The sequence below is a fragment of the Phoca vitulina genome, unplaced genomic scaffold (genome assembly GCF_004348235.1).
Source record: "Phoca vitulina isolate PV1807 unplaced genomic scaffold, GSC_HSeal_1.0 scaffold52, whole genome shotgun sequence".
NCBI lineage: Eukaryota > Metazoa > Chordata > Mammalia > Carnivora > Phocidae > Phoca > Phoca vitulina.
In genome coordinates, this window is record NW_022589755.1 from 7,202,270 (window position 1) to 7,221,317 (window position 19,048).

Genomic DNA, 19,048 nt, shown 5'->3' on the forward strand with positions numbered 1-19,048 from the left:
CAGCACGCGCAGAGCCATGTGCTTCCCCCTCCCGCCTGCCTCATTGGCCCGAACTGGGTCACGGTCCCGCCCCCAGTGCCGTCTCCCATTGGGCAAATGTAGGTCAGGGTCCCGCCTCCCACCTAAAGGCACGGCAACTTCACGCACTGAACCCCTCACGCGCCCTCCCGGGCCTTGGCGGATCCAGGGGTCCCATTGGCCGTGCGTCTCGAGGGGTCAAGACGCGATTGGCCCGCGCTTTCAGCCGGAGGGAGGCACGCGGCTGGGGTGCTTGGCCCAAGAGGCAGGCGGGGGCCGAGAGGAGGGGTGCGCGCAGTGGCGTCGGGTGTTTTGGTTTGGCTTTTTTTTTTTTTCCGCGAAAGAAGTTTGCGTTGGCCACGCCTCAAGGCGGCCGCCTCCTCTTACCCCCTCCCCCGCCCCTCCGCGCACACCTCTTGGTGCAGATTGCAAAGCGCCTTCCGCTGAGAGAGCTGCAGATTTTGCAAGATCCAGGCTCGCCCACCTTGTAGAAGGAGCGCCTTGTGTCCCCTTGAACTCTGGGTTGCAAAGAGCCGGCTGCCTGATTTGATCAGCCCCTCACTCGGACTGCATGGTCTCCAGGGACCCTCGTGAGTTGCACGTTTCTGCACTGAGGACTGCAAATCTCCGTCACTCCTAGGATTTGCGGTGATCTGGATACTGGAGGCTTGCAAGCTACGCTCGCCCGCCCCTGGGCAGGCACTCGCCCGGACCACTGGAGTGTGCCGCTGACTGGCAGGCCAGCTCTTCGCCTCTCCATGAGCCCGTGAGCCTGCGGGCAGGTGGCCGGTGATGGCGCGGCCCGTGAGCGACAGGACCCCGGCCCCCCTGCTGCTGGGCGGCTCAGCCGGGGCCCCCCCTGGCGGGGGAGCGCTGCTTGGGCTGCGGAGCCTTCTGCAGGGGACCAGCAAACCCAAAGAGCCAGCCAGCTGTGAGTTCTAGCCCCCATCTATCCCAACCCAGACACCCTACTCCCTTAGGGATTCAAGTGCTGGGGCGGGGGCGGGGGGGGGCTACCTCCTATGTGCCGAGAGAGTCCATCCTCCAACCGTCATCTACCGAATTACTAAGGTGTTTAGGCCCCTAGATCCCTCAGCACCCAGGATCCAAAAGTACCGGCGCTCAAGCCCGTCCACCAGGAGGACCCAGGAGTCCCCCAGAGTCGTCCTCTCCGAGGACCCAAGAGTCTGGACCCCAGCCCCCGCTTCCTTTGGTTCTGAGAGTCTGGACCCCTGGGGTCCAGGGAGGAGGGAGGGGGTGTGTCGGATGCTCACACGGTAGTGACACGGGCTTGGGCGGGGCCTCCTGGGGTCACATGGAGTCTAGGGATGAGGAATGTGCCCCAGGAATAGAGCCCCTTCCTGCCCCTAACAGGGTGTGGGGGTGGGGAGAAGAGGCTACAGTGAGCAGGGGGATAGGCTACAGAGAAATTACAGAACTGTCATTTTTTTCCCTCTCACCTACCTCTCTCTGAACTTCCGTCCCCCTTCTGTATCTCTATCCCTTCCCTGGTTTGTGTCCTATCCCTCCCTGGGTCCCTATCCTCCCCTTTCTGAGTCTCTGTCCCTCTCTCGGTCTCTGTCCCCCTCTCTCTGTCTCTGCCGCCCCCGTCTGTGCCTTCTCTCTCTGGGTCTCTTTCCCTCTCTTGAGTCTCTGTCTCTTCTCTTTGGGTCCTTGCCTTCCCTCCTGTCTCTCCCTCTCCCCCGCCTGTCCCCTCTTTCTCTGGATCTCCGCCCTGTGGGTCTCTATCTCCCCTTTCTTCGTGTATCTCTGTCTCGGGGTCCTTTCTCCATCTCTTCCTTCCCACCCCGCCCGGTCTTTCCTTGGCCCGCAGGTCTCCTGAAGGAAAAGGAGCGCAAGGCGGCTCCGCCGGCAGCCACGGTCCCCGGGCCTGGCCTGGAGACGGCGGGCCCGGCGGATGCCCCAGCTGGGGCGGTGGTGGGCGGCGGGTCCCCGCGGGGGCGCCCGGGGGCCGCGCCTGGCCCGGGTCTGTTGGCGCCGCTGCTGTGGGAGCGGACGCTGCCGTTCGGCGACGTGGAGTACGTGGACCTGGACGCCTTCTTGCTGGAGCACGGGCTCCCGCCCAGCCCGCCGCCCCCCGGCGGCCCGTCACCGGCGCCCTCGCCCGTGCGCACGCCCGCACCCTCCCCGGGGCCCGGTTCCTGCGGCTCAGCTTCCCCTCGTTCCTCCCCGGGGCACGCCCCCACCCGGGCTGCCCTCGGGGCCGCGGGCGGCCACCGCGCAGGTGCGACGGCGGGGGCGGGGCAGGGCCCTGGCGGGGCGGGGCTTGGGCTTCAGGGGCAGGGCTGTGCGGCACTTGGGCCCGGGACGGTGGGGCTGGGGTTGTGCGTCCAAATTCTGGGTCCACATAGGCGCGAGATGTTGGGAGAGGAGTCCGGATTCTTTGTCACCTAATGCATCAGGGACTGGGTCTCCTTGGGATCCCACATTCCAGGAAGCCTGCCCCGTGGGGCGGTAGTGTGGACTTTTCTGTGGGACGTGGGGACAGAGGGTCCGGATACTCGAGGAGCCGGGATTGGAATCCCAGAACACCGGAATTATTTACTGGCAAATGAACTGCGCTCCAGAGTCTGGGCCCGGAGTCGGTGGAGTGGGGAAGGACCGTAACTGCTAGGCCCTCTGCAGGGGAGAAAGCAAGGACGGGGCACAGACTTCTGTTTCACCAGGACATAAGAGATTGGCAGCCCTAGTTGCTGGGTCCTCCAGTGGGAGAGGAGCTAGGGCCGGCAGTCCCGGAGTCCTCTAGAGGTGAAAAGGTCGGGGATCTTCATTCTGGGTCTTCCGTTGGGGCGAGGACCGAGAGCTTCCTATGTTCCTGGGAGAGGAGGGGCCTGGGATCCCAGAATCCTGTGTATCTCAGTGGCGAGGGAGAAGGTCCAGGGGTCCGTTTGTCAGCGTGCTCCCCAGAGAGCAGGAGGGACTGGACCTTTGGAAATTGAGAGGTTCGAGCTGAGACCCCAGGGAGCAAAAGGAAAAGTGTGCTCCCTCGGGCACTTGGGGGGTCTCCACGGGCGGACTGCAGGTTGGGGATTCCTGGACACACCTGCCCCTGGCCGGACCTCCGGGCAGAACCGGGGCCCTCCCCTTCCCAGCCGCACATTCCCGCGCCACGTGAGTCCTCTCCTCCCTCCTCCCTGCTGCTCACTTCGCGCACGCGTGGTCACGCGGAGGGGGCGGGGCCTGGGGAACTAGAGGGCGCCCGTGGCGGCGGGGGGCGGGGCGGGAAAGCAGGCGCCCGCACGTGACTGGCCCTGAACCCGTATCCTCAGCTGACCCCGGCTTGCTCGCTCTTAAAGGCACAGGCCGGCCCTGCCCCTTCTCCTGAACCAACCTCCCCAAAACCTCAATCATTTCTGCTTTTCTTCCCTTACTCGTCGGGGCCAGTAGCTCTTAAGCGGCTCACCTGAAGTCTTTTCGGTGCACTGGATTTCTTTTCCCTGAACAGCTTGGGGTCTAGGCTTTGGTCAGGGATTCAGGCTAGATAATGGGAAAGGAGCTAACGCTGTGAATCTGAAGGCCTGAGGTTCCAGAAGCAATAGAGGAGGCTCGTGTGTTACTTACGGTATGTCAGTTATAATTGGGCCTGTTTCCCTGTTATAAAAGTGGAATTGGTTCCATGATGTGTAAGCACGTTGTAGGTTAGAGAACCTTCGTATTTTATATTAGAGAGGTTGATCTCTGGCGGGCTTTGTAGTAGATCTCATAAGGGCCTTCCTTGTGGTCGAAGAGATACCTGAGAAGGGGGTAGCCTCCGGGAACCCTCCCTCCCCCAAAGAAATACACGCTCAAGCGGCACATTCTGTTTCCCCAAGGCCTGACCTCTCGGGACACACCCAGCCCGGTGGACCCAGACACCGTGGAGGTGCTGATGACATTTGAACCTGACCCAGCCGATTTAGCCCTGTCAAGCATTCCCGGCCACGAGACCTTTGACCCTCGGAGACATCGCTTCTCAGAGGAGGAGCTTAAGCCCCAGCCCATCATGAAGAAGGCCCGGAAGATCCAGGTGCCAGAGGAGCAGAAGGTGAGCGCTGCCCGATGTAGGATGCAGGCATGGCCCTTACAGGTCCCACAGCCGGGGATGGCCCTTTCCTCACAGACAGGCCTGGGCTTCTCACCGCGGTTAGCTCTCAGGTTCTCTTAACCTGCAGCCAAGCATCAGTTGTCCATAGCCCTGGGGCGCAAAGGCAGCGGAGGTTTGGGCTTGAGATTTACGAAGATGGTGTCGCTGTGGGATGCAGGCTCAGCCAGTCCTGCCAGACCCACCAGTACAGGCTTGGTGCTTTGACCAGGCCCTGTTGCTAAGGACAGCATCCATTAACAGCAGTATCAGTCTGTTTCTTCAGAGCCGCTAGCCGGGCTGGGGCTGGTCCTTTGATCTCTGATTTGGGGCATCCTTCGGGGTGCTTGCATCTGCCTAGGATGCAGACTTTGCCAGCCCCTCTGGGCCTCGTTTTCTGGGCCTGGACTGCTCATTGGTAAGAGGTTTCAAGTTCCCATTAGCAACCAGAGCCACATTCTGATTTGGGGCAGTGACCATTTTTTTTTCTAGCAGCCTGCCTTTGCCAGTACTGGGGTCTCCCCTGGTAAGGGGTGCCTGGGCTCCTCTCACCAGACTTCACCATAACTACCTGAAGCACTGAGGACTGACCTGTAAACCCAGTCTAGACCAGTGGTTTCTCCTGTCACAGGGCCCGACTGGATTTACCCTAGTAAGCAGGAACTAGGCTTTAATGAAATGGGGGTGGGAGGAGAGCATCTTTTGGAGCTCTGGGTGGTCCTTGTTACTGAGGAGTGATCCTCCTCCACAGCCAAATTCTAGGACTGGAGGACCCTAAATAGTGGTGTGGGGAGGTCTCAGGATAGGCCCTTTTGCTACGGGACAGCTCTTCTAGCAATCAGGACCTGTGGGGGAGAAGGCAGCTCTCTGGCCTCCATTCAAGGCCAGAGGGTCAAAGGCTGGCTGCAGTTATGGGGACCACCTAAATTGCTGGGGAAGGATGAGGTTGCCTTGACAACTAGGTCAAAAGGCCCCAGCTCTGGAAGGATTTATGGGACACAAAACCCCATCACTAGGGAGCCTAGGCTTTCCTTAGCAACCAGGATCTGAGAAGGTGGTGCATAAAGCAGTGCTTTTTACTGGGAGAAGCCCTCAGACCCTGAAGATCCTGTTGCTAGGGAACAAGCATCCTTAGCAACCAGGGGCTAACTGTAGGCCCTTTGTCAAGCAAGGACTGGTGGGGTCTGCTTTGCACAGCGGAGACTTGAAGCCTAGTGCTTGGAGTGGGGAGAACTATGTCACACCTAGCTGTTGCTAGGGGCCTGCTCTCCTTAGCAACCAGACCCTTGGGTACCCATCCTAGGAGAGCCCTGGTATCCTTTGGGCCCCACTGCTGGGCAGGAAGCACCCCAGAGGGTCTCTTAGCTGCCCTCTGGTCCTTGAAGGCACAAGGAAAGCTGCTCCTCCTGGCCCTTCTGGCCCATAGTGCCTTCTCAAACCCCACCCTCAGGACGAGAAGTATTGGAGCCGGCGGTACAAGAATAACGAGGCAGCCAAGAGGTCCCGAGATGCCCGGCGGCTCAAGGAGAACCAGATATCGGTACGGGCGGCCTTCCTGGAGAAGGAGAACGCCCTGCTGCGGCAGGAAGTGGTGGCCGTGCGCCAGGAGCTGTCCCACTACCGCGCCGTGCTGTCCCGATACCAGGCCCAGCACGGAGCCCTGTGAGGCTGTCCCCCGCCCCTGCCCGGCGGCCTCGCTCAGACTTGCGCCCTGAGGCCCTCTTCCCTCCCCGCCCTGTGGCCCACCGGCCGGCCAGCTGGGTGCCCCAGGGACGTGATGATGCAGATAAATACATTTATATTTTTAAGAAAAAGCGAGCCTCCCCCCTCCCTCGCGGGGGCGGGGAGGGTCCTCTGTGTGTGCCCCTGCCACTTCGGGGACCCCATCCTCCCACCGCCTCCGTTAACACATCCTGAATAAATCTTGAGAACCCCAGAGCCAGCTGTTGTGGGGGAGGAGGCAGCTCCCTGGCCCCAGTTCAAGGCCCTCGGGTCACACTGGCCGCGGTCTGTGGGCAGGTCTGGGCTTCGGTCCATAAAAGGCAGGAGCTCCTGGAAGCGCCTAGAATTGGATCCCTCCCACGGGCTGCCGGATGCAGAAGGGGCGACGGTCTGAGAGGAATGAAGCGACTGCCTTTATTGCATAGACCTTTTCAATTGCTTTGAAGATTGGGGTCAGGGGACGCACAAGAGACAGAAGACGGGAGAAATGAGTTTCCTCGTCCCCACCGGCGGGGGGGGTAGGAGGAACATTAGTGCAAATCCGAGCGTCGGCCCCGGGGAACCTGCCCCTCCTGGGCTGATTGGCCAGTTAAGTGGAGGCACCGGAGTGGGTAGGCCGAGACCCGGGCCCTCACTGGCCAATTAACTAAGGCCTCCCCGGCCGGTACATGCCAGGTCCCGTCATTGGACAACGCGTAAGACAGTCTACGCCCTCAGCGGACCTGGCCTCCCACGAGCCGGAAGCGAGGGTCTGGACCGAGCTCCGCCCTCATTAGTCAGGCACTACCCTCGGGGCCAGCCCGTTTGTCGGTGACCATGATGACCCCGACCCCCTGGAGTTCGGGCCACACTCCTTCCCACATTACCTCTGGTCCCCTGGGGGCGGGCGCAATCCTGAGACGGGGCAGGGGTCCCTGCGTGTGGGGCCTTCCCCCTAACTCTAGCAGCTAGGCCACGCCCCTAGGCCAGGCCCCGCCTCCTCGGAATGTTGGCCCCGCCCCCGGCGGGCAGCAAGCTTCCTTAGGGTCAAGGCTCCTGCCCCGGGCGGCCCGGAGGCCCAGTGAGCAGGGTGCCGAGGCCTGGATGCACCTGCGCCTGCAGTGGCCCATACTCCACCTGCTCTCCGTCCACAGTGAGCACGCCGCGAGGCGTGAGAGGCTCGAGGCGAAAGGCACGGGCCGCGGCGTAGCCCAGCTGCGGGCAGCCCAGGCTGAAGTGGCTGCCTCGCTCCATGGCCAGAAAAAGGCGCAGCAGCGCAGCCCGCGAGATGCCACCGCGCACCCAGCACAGGTGCACCAGGCCGTCGTCAAAGCGCGCATGGGGAGCTGCCACCAGGTCAGCCCCCAGGTGGCTGGGTGAGATGGCCAACATAAGCACAAAGTCCCCCTCCAGCGTCACCCACCCTGGGGGCAGTGGGGTGCCCAGAGGTGGGAGCAGGTGGTCAGGTGGGCCCCCGGTAGAGATGGCTCCCAGGGCATCAGGGGTGGGAGGTGGGAGCCCAGAGGAGGCTGGCATTTCTGGGACCCCCTCGGTGATGGGTGACAGTAAAGCCTTAGGGGAGCTAGGTGGTGAGGGCAGCAGGAGGTCTGGGGACAGTGGGGCATCCCCAGCCCCACCCCAGTCCCCGACCAACTCTGGGCCCCCACCATTGAGGGACAGGATGGGCAGGGGCTCAGGTGAGCCAGGGGAGGTCAGGGCAGGCTGGGGCAGGGGCAGAGGCAGATCAGACACTGAGCGATGCAGGGGTGAGTGTGCCACAGGCGGGGCCGGGGCCGGGGCCGGGGCCAGGGTCAGCTCTGACTTGGCACGGGGCAGGCCGTGGGCAGGGGTGGGGGAGGCAGGTTCCACAGCAGCAGGGAGGTAGGAGAGGCGTCCGCGGTAGGTGTGCAGGGTGGCAAGGCCCAGCACCGTGCCCAGTGTGAAGCGGGCACTGCCCAGGGCCCTGAAGCGCTCGCTCTGGATGTCCACGTCTGACACGAAGCCCCAGGCCACAGACAGGAAGGAGAAACAGTGGGAGCCCGAGGCCAGCGTCACAGAGAGCAGGTCCAGAGGGCGGCTGCCCCCCCGGCAGAGGAGCAGCGAGCAGTTGAGCAGCAGGTCGACACCCAGGGCAGGTTCAAACCTTCACAGCCAGAGACGGACACGGAGGGAAAGAGTAAACAGGGTGGCGTGAGAGACCCAGAGCGCAGGGTGGCAGGAGCAAGACACAGAAAGGTGGGGGTGCAGACAGCAGGGGGACCATATGGCCACCTCCGGATGGACTCTTCCTACTGAGCCAGGTTCCCTGTCCGCTCTCTCATCCATAAGCATTCACTCAGTGCCGCCTGTGGGCCAGGCACGGTTCTGGGCGCTAGGGATACAGCTGGGGGGAGGGGCGGCGTGGGGAGCATCCCAGCCAAGACTGATGGACTGGACTGACCGTGGACTGCCCGGGGGAGACGTGCGGACAAACGTGCCAGGTTGCGGGAGGGCTCATCCCTCCCCTCACGGTAAGCAGGCTGGCGGAGGCGGGACCCCACCTACCCCCCGTGCTGGTTCACAGCTCCAGCCAGGGCGTTGCCTGAGCCACAAGGGAGGATGCCCACGGGTGTCTTCACAGCTTCTTCCCAGTCAGGGCGGTCTAGGAGTCCGTTCAGCACCTGCAGGGCGGGACACCGGCCACCTGGGTCCTGGTCCTAGCGCCAGGCTCGAGTGTCCCCCAGGGCTCATGTAGGGTGCCCCTGCCCTACCTCGAAGAGCAGCCCGTCTCCCGAGACTGTGACAATGCCGTCCCACTCACTCAGGCTCAGCCCCTGAACCAGCTCCCGGGCGTGGTTCTGCCGCTCTAACGTGGGGGAACCAGGAGGTGAGCCAGGCTGTTCCACTCTGCCCCGCCACCACTCCCCAGCACTCAGAACTCGGGAGTCCTGGCACCCCCGGGCCCCTACTTCCATCCTGGCATGGCCCTTACCTGTCTGGATGAGGTTGAAGGATAGCCCGGCTTCAGAGATCATGGGCAGCACGTGGTTCTTACACCACTGCCAGGCCAGACCCCGCCCCCCGTAGGGATTGACCAATAGGAGCAATCGGGGTGGCCTTGGCAGCAGCTCGGGGGTTATTTCTGCAAAGAGAGGGGAAGGAGTCTACAGAGGCCCCAGACCCGGGCCCCTCACCTCAGAAGCCGGAACTGCAAACAGCCCCCAGTGGAGCTGCTGGAGGCCTGGCACAGTGGCCTGCTGGGAATTCAGTTTTTCTCCAGGGCTTCAGCTGCCCAGGCTCAGGTGTGCAGCCCCGCCCCCCTCTCCCAGGGGCCGAGACAAAGGCAGGGCTTGGGTGTCTAATCCCAGTGCCCTTTGGACCCATGTGTGGGAAGAAGGAGACCTGTGGGTTCCACTTTATCCTCAAACACCTGGAATCCAGGATCAGGTTACGACACTGCAAGGCTCCCTCACTGTCACCATCCCTTAGGGCCCCCAGCCAGCCAGCAGGATCCTGGAAGACCAAGGGAGGCTCACCAGATGCGGACCCTTGAACCTTTACCTTCCTGTGCCAACTGAGGAGCTGGGTGGGGACCTCTGCCCAAAAGCCTTCTCTGACTCCCCCCCCGACCCGCCTTAGGCTGGATTAGATGCGACCTCTGAGCTCCTGGCACGCCCTAGGGGACTTCTGTGAGTGCCTGTCACCCTGGGTGGTGACTAATCATGTCTCAGTCTGCTGCTCGCACCAGACGGGGAGCCTCTGACTCATCTGTGTGGTCAGGGCCCATGGAAGCGGAGGAGGGGACAGTGACAAAAATCTATGAGAAGAGCAGACACAAATCATTTCTCTCTGCCTGTGGCTGCTCTTCCTTGTGTAGCCCATCGCCATGTGTCTAGCCCTCTTTCGATACGGACCAAGACAGACACATCACAGACAGACACACAGGAGAGAAGAGACAGAGGTGTCCACAGAGGGAAATCCACAGAGACGCCGAGGTGGCCCTAGGACAGAGCGGCTGCGTAGTGCCTCACCCCCGTCCCCAGGCAGTGGCAGTCCACGGAGCAGACACATGAGGGCAGTGGCCCAGCGCTGGGCCTCAGCGCGGTTCTCCTCGTAGGTGGCTGCCCCGTCGGCCCGAAAGGTGCGGGCGGCTCTGCGGCGGCCCCCGCGCCGGCCCTGCGGGTAGGTGTAGATGCAGAAGTAGGCTGCCGGGTCGGAGGGGTTGCGGCTCCGCAGGGTGCAGCAGCCTGACACCTCGGCCAGCGGGACCAGGCCGCCCCGGGGCCGGGCTTCGGGCTTCGGGCGTAGCCGCTGTATGTGCAGGGCCTGTGGTGTGAGAGTGAGGGCTAAGCGGGATCCCCGGGCCGGGTAGGAGCCGAACTCGCCATGCAGGAGCGGGGTGCTGGCGGCCAATGGTGGCGGCGGTGGGGGGGCCATGGCCTCGGCCCTGTCCAGGGCGCTTCTAGGCCTGTGGCCCCAGCTGCAGGTCAGCTCCTGGTCTGGCCTCTGTGGGGAGGGAGGAGGGCAGGAGTCAGAGTCCAAGACCCCTGTGGCAGGTAGAGAGAAGCAGGGGCAGGGCCTGTGGACAGGAGACAACAAGGGGCAGTGACAGGCAAGATGGGGGCATCAGAGACAGACAGGCTCAGACAAGTGTGGGGAGACCCTGAGGCCACGGGGCAGAAGCCCGTTGTACAGGAAGGCCAGCAGCCTGGAGGGTGGACAGCCAGGCATGCACACGTTCATTCATTTAGTCCCCAAATAATTACTCAGTACCCTCTATGTGCCAATCACAGTGCCAGGCCCAGCAAACACAGCAGGGAACAAAACAGACAAAAGTCCCTGCCTTTGTGGAGTTCATATTCTCTTAGGAAGACAGAAAAACAAAAGAAAGAAGTCAAATATATAGTATGCTGGATAATAAGGGCTTTGGAGAAGTATGAGAGGAGAGAGAGCTGGATGGCGGAGACATGCACAGACGGAGAACACAACACACACACACATACACACGCGCGCACACGGTCATCTCCGGATGGAGAAAGTTACACGGGAGAGACACTCGGATACAAAGAAAGAGAGGGATACGATCTAAGAACCAGAGAAAGTCCGAGAGGAGACAACCAGCTTCGATGAGATGAAAGCCAGGATGATGAGAGATACTTAGGAGAGTCAGAGTGTAGGGGCCCCAGGAGGACCTCTGAGGGTCAGAAAGACAAAGGACAGAAAGAGCAGCTAGGAGGGGCCGGAGGGAGGGGAGTAGACAGCTGGAGAGACCAAGAAGGGATGTGACATGGAGGAACTAAGGAGTCAGAGAGCTACAGGAGCCACATGCAGGCGCCTGCGAGGGACAGGGGCCAAGAGCTGGACCCCGAGCACTGACCTGGGCGTCTGGCCGCCTGCTCTCCAGGGAGGGGGTGGGAGCCGGGCCTGAGGTCCCCTCCCCAGAGGCCTTCCCCCTGCCCTCTGCCCAGTTTCTGCCTCCTTCCTGCTCACCTTTGTTCCCCACCGCCCCGCCCACCCAGCCAGCTGCCAGGCCTGCCCCTCACCTTCCCCGGCCCAGACGCACCCCCATCTGTGGACTCACCCTCAGAAGTCACCTCTGCCCCCCGCCCTGGGCAGCTCCCTCGGGCCCCGCCCCTAAACTTGCACTGACCAGAGCCCCCGGCCCTGAGCTCAAAGCAGGCTTAGATACAGAGTCCTAGATCTCCTCCTGTCCTGGGCCTGAGCCTCTGTCCCTAGGTCCTCAAGTCTCTGGCCTGGTCTCCATTCTCTCCACCCACCCTGGTACCCCCAGACCTGGGCCTGGGTCTCCATCCAAAGGTTCCCCCCCAATCCATAAGCCTGAGTCTCTGTCTCCGGTTCCTCCGGTCCCGGTCCTCCATCCCCATCCATTTCCAGAACCCAGTCCCAGACCTGGGTTTCCATTTCTGGATCCCTCAGTCCCGGTTTTGGTTCTCCATCTCCATCCCACACCCCCTGGTACCCCAGTCCCGGCCTGCGTCTCCGTTCCTCTTGGTCCCGCGGTCCCCCAGACTCGGGACCCTGACCCCACCCCCGCACCCTCCTCACACGCCGAGTCCTCCTGCAGGCGGCCCCTCAAGTCAGCACCAACCGCCCCCATCAGACCCAGGGGTGGGGGGAGGGTGTGCATCCGCTCAGCCAATGGGCGCGCGGCCGGCCTGAGCCGCGCCAGTGAGGGCGCGCGGGGGACGGGGCCGGCCAGCTCGCGAGCTTGGCGCAGACGCCAGCCGAGGGAGAGCTTGAGAACTGGGCGGGGCATCGCGTTCGCGAGATCGGCTGCCATAGTAAGTGAGGGCACGCGCGCAGCAGAGGAAGCGTCACGACCCCACAGACAGCGCCGCTGACGCCATCTTTGTGGAGGGCAAGTGGTAGCCCTGCCCCATCCATTGAGTTTTTAAAAGAGGCAGGAGGGAGGAGACTTTCAGTTGCCGATAGAGACTGACCCTAACACAGGTCACCAAAACCCAGAGCTATGCAAACGGAGTTAATAAAAGAGACCCAGAAAAGCAGAGTCAGAGGCAGTAAGAGACTTAGAGAGAGGTCTGCCTGTTTTTCAGACAGTTACAGAAAGACAAAGATATATACAAAAAGACAAAGACAATAGAATTGAGAATATGCAAGGTTAAGGATACAAGAAAACCCAGAAAATGATGGACATAGAGATGGAGACAGATACTTCTGGAATGAAAATCAGGGAGGACAGGCTCATTAATTCACCAAGTATTTACCTTGGACTCAAACCAGAGTGGAGGCAGCATGACATGGACATCTGCCCAGCAAATGACCCAGTAACATGGCAAGACAGAGAAACAAGGAGAGAGATGGGGAGAAACAGTATCCGAGAGAGACTTCTAGGCCAGGGGTGAGGGAGGAAGACAATGGTGGAGGACCAGAAGCTGAGAGGAAGTGAGCCCGAGAGACAGCAAAAATGTTGACAGAGAGACATAGAGAGGTAAAGACATAGTGAAGTGGAAAGAAAGCAAGACAAGAATAATACCAGGACACCAAGAAACAGAATCGTAGAAAGACACATGCAGAAGGAGACAGGGACAGAATTTGCTAGAAAGCAATGAATGGAAGATGTTTTTTTATTGTCAAACAACGTACCTTGTGTTCAACCCAGAGCAGCAACAGCAAAAGAAATACCCAGAGAGGGGCGCCTGGGTGGCTCAGTCGTTAAGCGTCTGCCTTCAGCTCAGGTCATGATCCCAGGGTCCTGGGATCGAGCCCCACATCGGGCTCCCCGGTCCGCGGGAAGCCTGCTTCTCCCCCTCCCACTCTCCCTGCTTGTGTTCCCTCTCTCGCTGTGTCTTTCTCTGTCAAATAAACAAAATCTTAAAAAAAAAAAAAAAGGAAAGAAAGAAATACCCAGAGAGAGGGTGGGGTGGGGTGGGGACAGAAACCCAGGAAGAAGGAGAGACAGGGAACCACACACCTTAGTTTGGGAGAAAGAAAAGCAGGCACACTGGACCGACAAACAGGCTGGGACTCAAAGACAGAGACCAAGTCACCAAGGCAAGGGAACAGAGACAACGAGGAAACTGTGTCCCATGGTGTGGTAATCTTAACTTCCAGAGGGACCCTTACCTGATCCTGCTGTTCCTCTGCTTCCAGGTGTCCATTCATCTGCTGGCCCTCTGCTGTGTTACACCATCAGCAAGGCCCTGGTCCTGGGCGGCAGGCCATGGGAGGGTGGTATGGGCAAGGAGTCAGGCCTCACAGTTGGGGCCTGGCCTGTGGCTCTGTGGAGGACAGGTGAATATGTAGGAGCATCAGGGGCAGACTTCGGGCTGGGCTGGATGTGTTGGAGGCCAAAGGGGCAGGGCTTCCCTGAGGAAAGAGAAAAGAGGGGACAGGTCAGCTTCGTCACTGCCCCAGCCAGTCCGTCTGGTCCTACCCAAAAAGGGCTAACAGTAGGAGTGGAGGCTAATTTGTATTGAGCACTTACATGCAAAGCATTGTTTTAAGCATTTATACTAACTTACGTAAAGCTGGAAAATACTCTAGGTGTCAAGCCTATTATCCCCTTTTGGAGGATAAGGAAAGTAAGGCACAGAGAGGTTAAGTGACTTGCCCAAGGTCACAGTGTTGTTAGTAATTAGCACGGCCAGGATTTGAATTTGGTTACAGCAGACAAGACCCCATCTCACTATCTTTCTATGTCTGTGCTTCTCCCCAGATCTCCATCCTCCCTCTCTTTCTAGGTCTCCTTGTCACCCCCTGGGTCTCCATTTCCCTCACTCTCGGTCTCTGTCCACTACCGCTCCGGGCCTCCAATCCTCCTCCCCTCTGAATCTTTATTTCCTAAGTCTCTCCTCCCTTCTCTTTCAAGAGGCTTTTACCTATTCCCTCTCCAACCCACACCCCAAGCCTGGGGCTTCAGTGCGCCTCCTCTGCACTCCAGTACCGTGCAAAGCCCTCACGCAGAGCCCGCTGGGCGACTCGAATCTCTCCGGCAGGGAAAAGCAGCCCCCAAGTGGTAGAGGCTGAGGAGGGGTCAGAGAAGGGGCAGGGGGAGAAGACGAATATGAAAATTGGAAATAGAGGATGCTATAGACTGGGCTGCAGCAAGAAGATCTCAGGTTAGATCTCAGGTAGGACTTCCCGAGCTGTGGCTGCGCCTAGGAAGCGCCGCACAAGACAAGAGAGGTGAGCCTGATAAGGAAATGCCTGAAGCGTGGGGTCAGAGGTTTCCCGAGGTCCTGACAAGGCCCGCCAGCTCCGCCTCCTCACCTCCAATACGCGGCCCGCCGGGTCCTCCAGGAGCCACAGAGAGACCGTCGGCGTCGGGCCAGAGCGTCACTGTGCGACGCGGCCTCCTATCGCCGCGCGACATCTCTCTCGCTCCCAGATGCCTTTCTTCCGGAAGACTATCGAGAACAGGGACTGGGTAGGGCCAGAGAGGCCCCCGACGTGCTGGCCCGCCCCTGCCCAACCCTTGACGTATCGCTTGTTCCCGGTGGGTTGTTCTTCCACTTATTCCGGAATCGCCCATTCGGCCGCTCTGCGACTCGCCATAGAGAGGCTCGACTGGAGTAGAGCGCCGTGTGGCGCCCGTGTGACGTCACGTAGGCGCCACTCGCTGAAGGCTTTCCCCGCCCACCCCGACGCTGTTCTCTCTTTCCGGACCTGGCTGAGCAGGGGGAGCCATCATGGTGAGCGTGCTTTGAGGTGCTCCGGGCTCGACTATCCGCCGCCATCCGTCGCTGTCTTGGGCTGGGGGAGTCCCGGAAGGGAGCAGGGATGTCAGGGGAGTTCGAAGGGGGCGACTTCCGCGGTGGGGGGTGACTATTTTGGGGGCTCGAAAACCGGGGATGGGTCAGTCTTACCAGCCTCCGGCCCCTCCCGTCCCCTTTTATTTATTAAAGCTCCAATTGAGTAGATGACCAAATTGAGGCGCAAGGAGGTTAAGTGATGTGACCGGGGTCACAATGTCAGGAAGTGGCAGAGCCGGGATTCGGACCCTGGCGTTGGCTCCACATCCATGTTTGATCTCTTGTCTTTCGCCGTCTCTACCTGGACCTGTCACTCCCCTGGCCGGGAACGTTGGGTTCTGGGGCGGGGTGGGGATGGGGGGGTCTCCACCGTCCAGTGCCTGGGTTTTGCGGCCAGGCTCCCCATCCAGCCTGTGATCCTGCTTTTCCTGCCTGTAAGCCCAGTTTCTTGGTCTGTGCATTGGGGCCGCGGTAATACTGTGTCACAGATGTGCGTTTGGGAAGAAGTTGTAGGACGCACGCATCAGATTATGGCATACGTTAAATGTTGGAGAAAAGGGAGCTGCGAATAACTCAGTGGTTCTTTACCGTTCCTAACACGGCCTATTAGACAATCTCAGGCCAGCAGCCGGGGTGTGGTGGAAATTGTGGCTTCCTTCGGTTTTCTCAGCTAAAGTGGGAAACTGCCTCATGGAGGTCGTGCACGGAAGGTTCTAGTACTGGAGTAAGTCCCAGATAAAGGTTCTTTGCTCTATTATTAGGTAGAGTCTGCCCTTGGCCTATATTATTGAAAAACACATCTTTTAAAGAGTTAAAACTTGGTGGCGCCTGGGTGGCTCAGTCGTTGAGCGTCTGCCTTCGGCTCAGGTCATGGTCCCAGGGTCCTGGGATCGAGCCCCACATCAGGCTCCCTGCTCTGTGGGAAGCCTGCTTCTCCCTCTCCCACTCCCCCTGCTTGTGTTCTCTCTCTCGCTGTGTATCTCTCTCTGTCAAATAAATAAACAAAATCTTTTAAAAAAAAAAAAAAAAAAAAAAAGAGTTAAAACTTATTGAGTGAGCGCGACTGCCATGTGAAGCTTTTCAAGGTGCTGTGCGCCATGTCCTGAAGGCTTTGCGTGTGGAATTCATATTTTTCTTAAATTGGGGTCATTGGAGGCCCAGAAGATTTAAGTGGCTTTTCACGGGTCTCCTCAGGGTGGACCTGGGGTTTGTCTCTTCGGAGATTGGGGCCCTGGCTCTTCCTCGGAGGTGGGTAATACAGTCGTTTTGGGGGTGAGTGATCTGCCAGAAGAGATTTGGGTCCATGGTCTCCTTAACCTTGCAGGGAGTTGACATCCGCCACAACAAGGACCGAAAGGTTCGGCGCAAGGAGCCCAAGAGCCAGGACATCTACCTGAGACTGTTGGTCAAGGTGAGGCTGAGGTCTGAGACCCTTAGGGCCGCCTAGAACTGCAGCTTCTAGAACCGACGTTCTAGTATTGGGCCCCAGGCTGCTCCAGGGGCCTGCGGGGCGGGCGCCCATCTGTGGTTCTGCCCGAGGCTTCTGGGGGTTCAGTGTTTCAGTCTCTGGGCTGTATACAGCTGGGGAGGGGGTTGGGGGGGCTCTCTGGGGCTCAGTGGGATGGGGGAAAGCCGTAAAAACCTTATCCCAAACCATGCTTTTTTGTCTTTAATTGAAGGTTGTGGGGGGAGGGGTGTGGGCTGCCCTGGGTTCCCATCCTTTTCTCTCCGCTCCAGCTGTACAGGTTTTTGGCCAGACGAACCAACTCTACCTTTAACCAAGTCGTGTTGAAGAGGTTGTTCATGAGTCGCACCAACCGGCCTCCTCTGTCACTTTCCCGGATGGTGAGGGGCTGATTCGGGGAATGACTAGATTGTGTCTCTGGGAGGGGGGCTTGGGGCCTGGCCATCAGCTGGTTTACTTCACCCTGTGGTGGGCACAGAGCTCCGACCCTTGACCTTAGGGTTGTAGCTGAACAGCGGTGGGTATTTGAGTGGCTTGGGCTGATCTCATGGCGAAGTGGCGGTGGTTGTAGTGGTTTCGAGTCACGTGAGGCACGTCTTAACACGTTCTGAGTTGTCTTGAAGGAGAGACCTGTTGAAGGGTCTGTGCATTTTGTCTCCAGGGTTTTTTCCCCGGCTGGACCCGAGATTAGGCCTGGACTGGTTGAGAGGCGAGGCATGGGTGGGTTTATGCCCTTCAGGGCCCAACTGTCTCCATCCTTGGGATGCCTGACACAGTGGGGTTGGGTTTAAACACCAGAAGGAGCGGGCGCCTGGGTGGCTCAGTTGGTGAGGTGTGTGCCTTCAGCTCAGGTCGTGATCCCGGGGTCCTGGGATTGGGTCCCGCATCAGGCTCCCTGCTCCGCGGGGAGCCTGCTTCTCCCCCTCTTTCTTTTACTTATGAATGGATAAGTGAAATATTTAAAAATAAGTAAACACCAGAAGGAGCTTTTTTTGTTTGCATTTGTCCTTCCCTCAAAGATCCGGAAGATGAAGCTGCCTGGCCGGGAGAACAAAACAGCTGTGGTTGTAGGGACCATAACCGACGATGTGCGTGTCCAGGAGGTGCCCAAACTGAAGGTGAGTGTGGAGGGGGCTCAGGAGCACGGTGGGTGGGCAAGAGCCCAGACCTGGCTCGTGTCCTCGCTCTGCTGATGACCTCTGTCAGAGGTGCCACGAGGCTTGGGATGCCTTCCCAGTCTCCTCTCTGCTCTGGGTGAGGCAGGCATCCCACCTACCGGTCTGGGTGGCTTTTAGGATTGAAGGGGGGTTGTCCGTGGCGTTAGCCATGGTGGGTGTCGCCGGGCAAGACCCTTCTGGGTCCCTCCCTGATGGTGGTGCTGGTTCTTGAACCTTACAGCTTGTCTTCAAATCTAGATTTCTCGGCCAGTTTATGGCCTGTGGACAAAGTCATGGGTCTTTTTAATGCCTCCGTTTCCTTATCCGTGATGAGTTCGGGTTGTTGCAGTCTTAAAGGAGGTTTTAGATGTAAATTGGTAAGGATTGCTATTGTCAACTGGGGAAGCTCTCTCTAGTGGTGGTGGTCGCAGCTCTGCAAACAGCCAGCTGCCTCTGCTGGGCCAGAGCCATGGAGAGGAATACCCAGCAGCCCCTGGGTGGCTGTGGGGGGGGGGGGGGGAGTCTGACCGTGCCTGTCCCGTGTGTCCCCCAGGTGTGCGCGCTGCGTGTGAGCAGCCGTGCCCGGAGCCGCATCCTCAAGGCTGGAGGCAAGATCCTCACCTTCGACCAGTTGGCCCTAGACTCCCCCAAGGGCTGTGGCACCGTCTTGCTCTCTGGTGAGTGATGTTCAGTGACTCTCATGGCGACTTTTTGGAGCTGGGTCCCTGCCTGATCCCAGCTTTCCCTTCCCCCTCCCAGGTCCACGCAAGGGCCGAGAGGTGTACAGGCATTTCGGCAAGGCCCCGGGAACCCCGCACAGCCACACCAAGTGAGTACCCCCAGCCCTGCCATCTGGCCCTGGCGTTTCCCTGGACCCCACCCTGTGGGTCTGGGCCTTGCCACGCTTCCGGCCCCTCTGTTTCTCATGCTAGTCCAGCCCCAGCCCTCCCTAGAACTCCCCACCTCGTCTTCCCCGCTTTTTCCTCAAGACTTGGCTTAAAGCTGTCCTTCCCTGTTGCTGAGATCTCTGCACGGCCAGCCATATAAATGCAGGGTGTTCAGGGCCTGTGCTGGCCGGAGTCTGCATCTCCCACACGGAGCCTGCGTCCTGCCCTGCCCGGTTTTTCCAGCAGCCTGCTCGGTGTCCCCCCTGCCGTGTTCCTATGCTGCTCTGTTAGAGCACGCAGCGCGCTGCTCAGGCATCCTCAGCTTGCACCCGTCCGAGACTGCAGCGTTGGCATGCTCTCAACTCTTCTCTTCCTCCCCACAGACCCTACGTGAGATCCAAGGGCCGGAAGTTCGAGCGCGCCAGAGGCCGCAGGGCCAGCCGAGGCTATAAAAACTAACCCCAGATCCTGCCTTGTTATTAAAGATTTTGAATGTTGATGGTCCTTTGTGTGTTTCTGGGGGACGG

The 19,048-nt window shown here is 59.8% G+C and overlaps 3 protein-coding genes across 12 annotated transcripts; 2 read left to right on the plus strand and 1 right to left on the minus strand.

Moving 5' to 3' along the window:
* The first annotated feature begins 105 nt into the window (after positions 1-105).
* On the plus strand, positions 106-6,129 carry DBP (D-box binding PAR bZIP transcription factor). The gene is made up of 4 exons (XM_032388396.1): positions 106-949; positions 1,853-2,263; positions 3,852-4,063; positions 5,550-6,129. Exons 1-4 carry the CDS (start codon positions 811-813, stop codon positions 5,763-5,765), a joined length of 978 nt encoding a protein of 325 aa, XP_032244287.1. The 5' UTR covers positions 106-810; the 3' UTR covers positions 5,766-6,129.
* Positions 6,130-6,212: 83 nt separating this feature from the next.
* On the minus strand, positions 6,213-14,650 carry SPHK2 (sphingosine kinase 2). Of its 10 annotated transcripts, none has more exons than XM_032388389.1 (7): positions 14,531-14,650; positions 13,385-13,539; positions 9,811-10,285; positions 8,772-8,921; positions 8,551-8,645; positions 8,345-8,460; positions 6,213-7,943 (listed from the first exon to the last, which is right to left on the minus strand). In XM_032388389.1, the coding sequence occupies exons 2-7, from the start codon at positions 13,421-13,423 to the stop codon at positions 6,848-6,850; spliced, it is 1,971 nt and encodes a 656-aa protein (XP_032244280.1). In that variant the 5' UTR covers positions 13,424-13,539; positions 14,531-14,650; the 3' UTR covers positions 6,213-6,847. The 10 variants fall into 10 exon arrangements, with proteins under 10 accessions (XP_032244280.1, XP_032244284.1, XP_032244276.1 ...); XM_032388393.1 differs by having other exon boundaries at positions 9,811-10,105; positions 13,385-13,627; XM_032388385.1 differs by having other exon boundaries at positions 13,385-13,627.
* A 198-nt stretch (positions 14,651-14,848) lies between these two features.
* Positions 14,849-19,018, plus strand: RPL18 (ribosomal protein L18). The gene is made up of 7 exons (XM_032388302.1): positions 14,849-14,952; positions 16,337-16,423; positions 16,750-16,857; positions 17,497-17,595; positions 18,188-18,311; positions 18,394-18,463; positions 18,905-19,018. Exons 1-7 carry the CDS (start codon positions 14,950-14,952, stop codon positions 18,978-18,980), a joined length of 567 nt encoding a protein of 188 aa, XP_032244193.1. The 5' UTR covers positions 14,849-14,949; the 3' UTR covers positions 18,981-19,018.
* Positions 19,019-19,048: the final 30 nt, after the last annotated feature.

Coding starts and splice junctions, on each gene's coding strand:
- SPHK2 (XM_032388389.1), bottom strand. CDS start 13,423: ATGAATGGACACCTGGAAGCAGAGGAACAGCAGGATCAG. Junction 10,286..13,384: donor CAGAGGAACAGCAGGATCAG/GTAAGGGTCCCT, acceptor CCCTCCCCACAG/AGGCCAGACCAGGAGCTGAC. Junction 8,461..8,550: donor GAGACGGGCTGCTCTTCGAG/GTAGGGCAGGGG, acceptor CCCGCCCTGCAG/GTGCTGAACGGACTCCTAGA.
- DBP (XM_032388396.1), top strand. CDS start 811: ATGGCGCGGCCCGTGAGCGACAGGACCCCGGCCCCCCTGCTGCTGGGC. Junction 950..1,852: donor ACCCAAAGAGCCAGCCAGCT/GTGAGTTCTAGC, acceptor CTTGGCCCGCAG/GTCTCCTGAAGGAAAAGGAG. Junction 2,264..3,851: donor CGCGGGCGGCCACCGCGCAG/GTGCGACGGCGG, acceptor TGTTTCCCCAAG/GCCTGACCTCTCGGGACACA.
- RPL18 (XM_032388302.1), top strand. Junction 18,312..18,393: donor TGGCACCGTCTTGCTCTCTG/GTGAGTGATGTT, acceptor TCCCCCTCCCAG/GTCCACGCAAGGGCCGAGAG. Junction 18,464..18,904: donor ACCCCGCACAGCCACACCAA/GTGAGTACCCCC, acceptor TCCTCCCCACAG/ACCCTACGTGAGATCCAAGG.